This window comes from Chionomys nivalis, chromosome 1 (assembly GCF_950005125.1).
Source record: "Chionomys nivalis chromosome 1, mChiNiv1.1, whole genome shotgun sequence".
Classification (NCBI taxonomy): domain Eukaryota; kingdom Metazoa; phylum Chordata; class Mammalia; order Rodentia; family Cricetidae; genus Chionomys; species Chionomys nivalis.
Genome location: NC_080086.1, coordinates 25,610,770 through 25,616,769, shown reverse-complemented (window position 1 = coordinate 25,616,769; position 6,000 = coordinate 25,610,770). Strand labels below are relative to the sequence as shown.

At 48.1% G+C, this 6,000-nt stretch overlaps 1 protein-coding gene across 2 annotated transcripts in view; it reads left to right on the top strand.

The window, feature by feature from the left end:
• The first annotated feature begins 437 nt into the window (after positions 1-437).
• Ano2 (anoctamin 2) overlaps positions 438-6,000 on the top strand; it is a 354,947-nt gene continuing 349,384 nt past the window's right edge. For both annotated transcript variants that reach the window (XM_057773268.1, XM_057773275.1), the window contains exons 1-2: positions 438-458; positions 1,061-1,384. In XM_057773268.1, the coding sequence (XP_057629251.1) occupies positions 438-458; positions 1,061-1,384 (345 nt within the window). The remainder of the gene's footprint in view (positions 459-1,060; positions 1,385-6,000) is intronic.

Sequence of the window (6,000 nt, the reverse complement as noted above, 5' to 3'; positions counted from 1 at the left end):
GAGAGCCAGATGATTCCTACCTGTTGGGCTGCAGGCTCCCAGGCTCAGTTCCCACAGGCCTGAGAAACTCGTCTCCTCAGCTGTGGTGGCTCTGAGCCTCTCTCCGGTGCCTGGCATTTCATCTGGTTGCCCCGGTGACCTCTCAGGTGGCTGCTGAGGCAGCTGGGTATCAAACCAGTAATAAACAAGGAAACACCCAGAGGGAGGGAGGCAGGTCCCTGGCCTGCTCCGCCTCGCTCTCTTTCCCTCTCATCTCTCTACCTCTCCAGTCTAGAGTGGAAGGTAGAGAAAGCAGTCAGTCACCTGCTTCTGTCACGGGCAGGGTGTCCTTGCCAGTGGCTGGGGAGGAGACAGAAGGGGAAGATGTGGATTTGTGAGGGGCGGAGTGTCTAGTGAATTCCTGTGGGTGGGAGAGAATAGACATTGGCCCTGTTGTGATGGATCCCGAACACCTGCCAGTGAGTATCCTGTGTGTGCTTACGGAGAGCAGAGTGTCTGCAGGCTCACATGCAGCTCTGCAAGGAACGGCACATGTGTAGGTGTGCCGTGGTGCCTGTGGAGGGCTGCGCGTTGGTTTGCCTTTGTGTGCCTGTGCACATGGACGCCTTCACGGCTGTGCGGAAGTGCAGAATCAGGAAGGTGTGAGTGGCAGGGACTGCTTGCTGGTGTCATGTATGTGCGGATGAACAGGCATGAGCATGGGCTTCAGGATTGGGGGCAGGCAAGGGTGTTCTACTGTATGTGCAGTCTCCCTGATTCTCTCTTCATCTATCTCTCTGTCTCTGTGTTTCCGTCTCTGCCTGTCTCTCTGTCTCCATGTGTGTATGTGTACGTGTGTATGCATTGGATGCCAGAGCATGTGTGAAGGTACCGATGACCAGGTTGCACATGTGGGTGGAGGGCTGCATGTGACATGCGGGCTGAGGCTGCAGATCCTTTCACTGGACAGGCAAGGCCTCTGGAACCGAGAGGCTTGCTTCCCAGTCTGTCCCAGAGTGCCAGGATGTCCTCTTAGCCTCCTTACCCATCTGACCTCACCTGTGTTTCTCCCTCTGCTCAGGTCATCAATAACTACCTGGATGCCAATGAACCCCAATCGGAAGCCCGTCTGAGCCGAATGCACTTCCATGACAACCAGAGGAAAGTTGATTATGTACTTGCGTACCACTACCGGAAACGGGGAGCGCACCACAGTCACGGCTCCCCGGGACATTCGTTGGCTGTTATCTCCAATGGGGAGACGGGCAAGGAGCGCCATACGGGAGGCCCTGGCGATATCGAACTTGGGCCACTGGATGCTTTGGAAGAGGAAAGGAGGGAGCAGCGTGATGAGTTTGAACACAACCTGATGGCGGCTGGGCTGGAGCTGGAGAAGGACTTGGAGGTGAGGCTGGCCAGACTACAAGTCTCGGGGTGGGTGGGTGCCTGATGGACAGTGCTACCTCAAGAAGGCTTTGTTCTGACAGACAGCCTGTTTTTTTTTTCTCTTGTGCAAAGCAGATACTTTTACCCAAGACCTTGCAGGAGAGTCTGGGTATTGTGGTAACTTTGGTCAAGTGGTTCCATGCTGTCATGGGAATGTGGTGGTGTGCCATGACCACTCCTGGTCATGCACACACAATGTACCTGGCAGTCTGGTTAGAGACTGAAGGCGGGGCATGTTTCCCTAAAGGTCTGTGACTTTCTCCAGAGTGGTTTCCTTACATGAAGACCTGGCTTCCCTGTTGAACTTGGATCTAAGTTCCTTTGTGGGCTTTCTCGGGACTCATGAGATACTTTAGGGGACTGAATGGGACACCACTGAATATATTTTATAAACCTGTGTGTGTGAGAGAGAGTGTGTGTGCGTGTGTGTGTGTTTGCATATATGTATATCAACTCTGGTAAGCAGACTAAAGCAACCCATGGAAATCTGCCCACCCACTCACCCATCCACCTTCCCACCTATTCATCCACCCACCCATTCATCCACCTACCCACCCACATATCCACCCACCCACCCACCCACCCACCTATCTATCCATCCATCCATCCATCCATCCATCCACCCACCCACCCACTAACCCACCTATCCACCCACCCACCTACCCACATATCCATCCATCTATCCACCCACCCACCTACCCACCCACCCACCCACCTACCTACCTATCCATCCACCCATCCACCTACCTACCTATTCACCCATCCACCCACCTTTCCATCCACCCACCCACCTATCTATCCACCCATCCACCTATTCACCCACCCACCCATTCATCCACCTACTCACCCACCTATCCACCCACCTATGTATCTATGTATCTATCTATGTATCTATCTATGTATCTATCTATGTATCTATCTATGTATCTATCTATGTATCTATCTATGTATCTATCTATGTATCTATCTATCTATCTATCTATCTATCTATCTATCTATCTATCTATCTATCTATCTATCTATCCATCCATCCATCCATCCATCCATCCATCCATCCATCCACCCACTAACCCACCTATCCACCCACTAACCCATCTATCTATCTATCTATCTATCTATCTATCTATCTATCTATCTATCTATCTATCTATCTATCTATCTATCCATCCATCCACTAACCCACCTATCCACCCACCCACCCACCCACCCACCCACCCACCTATCTATCTATCTATCTATCTATCTATCTATCTATCTATCTATCTATCTATCTATCTATCCATCTATCCATCCACTAACCCACCTATCCACCCACCCACCTACCCACATATCCATCCACCTACCCACCCACCCACCTACCTATCCATCCACCCATTCCCCTACCCACCCATTCACCCACCCACCCACCTATCCATCCACCCACCCACCTATCTATCCATCCATCTACCCATTTATTTTCTCCCATTCGCCCATCTGCACACCCACCCAGCTGCCCATCCCACCACTCATTCATGCATGTGCCCATAGCACTCTGATCTTTCCAAAATATCCTGGCCTTGCTATTTCTTCCAAATTCACCTATCTCCAATCTTCTCTTCTCCAAACGTCTGTTCCAGGCCAGCCATCAGCCTACCCTTAGTCGTGGGTTGGTGTCACCCTGGTCTTGGGGTGTTGACTGTGATGGAGTCCTCTCTTCCAGGGACTCTTGCTTAGACCCATGCATGCGCATGCCCTCACTTCGGGTCTCCGCTCTTTCCTCCTTCCCTGGACATCCCCAGTAAAACCCCATCATGCCTTTCACGCTCCATCCCTGGTCCCAGCTCTACATTTCTCAATCTCATTTAGCTCAACACTGCTACTACAGCAGTATGGTAGGTTTTTCTCATATCTGTGCCCCTCCAGCTCTATGAAGGTGGGGACCTTGTTTCATTTCCTGCTTCATCCCCAGAACCTGGGATAGAATCTCTCTCAGTACGTGTCTCATAAGCATTAGCTGTGGAAATGGTTGGCCTTTCAGAGGGGACTTAGGCTTCTTATTTTAAAAGCAGTAACCTTGTGTGGCTGTGGTTTTACATATTCCACTGTTAGATAGAGAAATGAAAACATCTAGCACAATAGCTCGTATACATGAGGTGCTCAATGAGTGCTTATTATGATTTTTATACTATTTTTTCATACAATGTTTTGATATGTTTTTCCACTCCCCTAACTCTTCCCAGGTTCTCACAAGCTCCTATCCACCCAACTTTATGCGCCCCTCCAAAAAACAACTACCTACAGTAATCAAACAAAAATCAAAACAAAAGAAAAATGCCACAGCAAAACAAAATGAAACAGAAAGTCCACAAAAAGCCAAGGAGTTTATTTTGTGTCGGCCACCTACTGCTGAGTACCTGCCCTGCCCAGTGACACTCCATCAGAGGAAACTGATTTTCCCTTTGGCAGCAAGCATCAGTTACAAATAGCTTCTTGGTTAGGGATGATTCTGGACCGCTTTCCCTTCTCAGTACTGGGGATGCATCTGGCTTGAACATGTGCAGGTTCTGTGCATGCTGCCACCATCCCTGGAAGTTCATGTGTGCATCAGTCCTGTCATCTCTGGAAAGTATGGTTTCCTTGTAGCCTTTTACAGTCTGCGCTTTGCCTCTTCCAAACAGGTCCCTGAGCCTTGAGGGGAGGGGTTTGGTGAAGGTATCACATTTAGGACCGAGCTGCTTTAAAAAGCGACATGTGAAAGTTGGGAAGGCATTCGCATCTGAAATCTTATTTCTAAGTTTAGCATTAACGCTGTCTTCATACTGGAAGGGTCCTCAGAAGACGTTCATCCCTTCTCTGCATGTGTCTTGGCTCGGGCTCCTGTGGTACTGACTTATACGGCTTGTCCAGACTTGTTTGGCAGGAAGAATTCCTCTAGATCACCTTCTCACCAGTAGAGGAGACTATAACCTGTTAAATCACTTTGGGCCCCTTTACTCTGGGCTATTGACTGATTTTTTTTTGCTGTTCGAAACCCAAAGCTCATGTGGTCCTTCCGCTAGGAGTCACCTGAGCAGGTGTCTCCAAGGTCTTGGCCTTACAAGGAGCTGTAAGTACTTGTAGGCCACACTTGTCTCTGATGTCAGGGAGTAGAGGACTTGATTGAAAAACAGGGCAGGTCACACTCAGGAAGGGGCACTCAGAAGGTTGATAAGGTATGGTTGCTTCTATGCCTCTTCTGCTGACTCAGGACCTTAGGCAGCTTGCCTTGACCTTAAAGTCAGTTTCCTTGCCTATAAACAGGAATAGTACATCCTGCCCAGGGATGGCAAAAAGATGGAACAAGTCAAGCAAACGAAGCAGCCCGAGCAGCACAATGCTGCTATTATTATTCAGAACTTCCATATATAACAGAGAGTAAATGCATCATTAAAATTAAATCTCAGATTAGCAATGAGTAACTTTGTAGAACATTTTTAAAAAATACATATAGTTCGAATGTGCTCCATGTGCTACTAGGGATAATAATATTCGACATCAATCTGAATTCCACTGTAGCTGGCCTGGTCTTTGTCAAGGCCATCAGCTACTTCATTGACAAGGCCATCAGCTATTTCATCTACAAGGCCATCAGCTACTTCATCAAAGATGGATCTGCCCATTCTTGCTGCTCTCTGCCCGGTGCTCAGGCCCTGGGCTGAGAATCTAGAGGGCACAGAGATAGCTGAGTGACTGATGTCAGATTAGGATGGGATCTTGTCCTAGAAAGTTCTCTCTATTGTATGACTAACACTCTCCCTCCCCACTCCATCCTAGCTTTAAGGTCCATTTAACTCTTTTCCATGAGGGCTCAGCCTCCCTGAACCTTCCTCTCATCCCACTCACACGCCATCATGGCCTACTCTCTCGTAAGATTCCCTCTCTCTGACAAGTCTCCTGATCGGTGTTGGGATTACACACACACACACACACACACACACACACGGGAGAAGTTAACTGCGCTCAGTACTCACGGCACGCCATTATCGTTATCGTCATCTGAAAATGCTCCCCTCTGTCGTTGCTGCCTACTCTCTCCATAGGCAATCATTCTAGTACATCGTGGTTCTGGGAAATGCTGTATGCAATTTTGTATTTTTTTTTCCATTTTAAAAATAGGCTATTGTTTGGAACTGTTTTATAGCTGTAGGGAAATTGGAAGTAGTGTGCAGGGCTCTTATGGTCCGACCCTGCGCCTGGCTTCCCCTGTTATTACCTTCTTATTAATTGGCACTCTAGTTACAATTGATGAACTGACATTGACATGTTATTATTAACTAAGATCCATGTTCTATTCAGATTTATTTCTGACTGCCTGTCCTTTATTCTGGACTGCCCTCCTGGGCTATAACATTGTATCCCATCATCTTATCTCTTTAGGTTCCTTTTGGTGTTGACATTTTTTGGGACTTCTGTGAATGTTAAATTCACTTAAAATGCACTCTTTACAGCTCACTTTGCTTGTTTTTCTGGTCCAGTGCTGGTGTCCAGAACCTTCATGCTCTGAACATGTATCTCATGTGTCATTTCTAAAGGGTCCTTGGAAGTCACCTCAGTTCA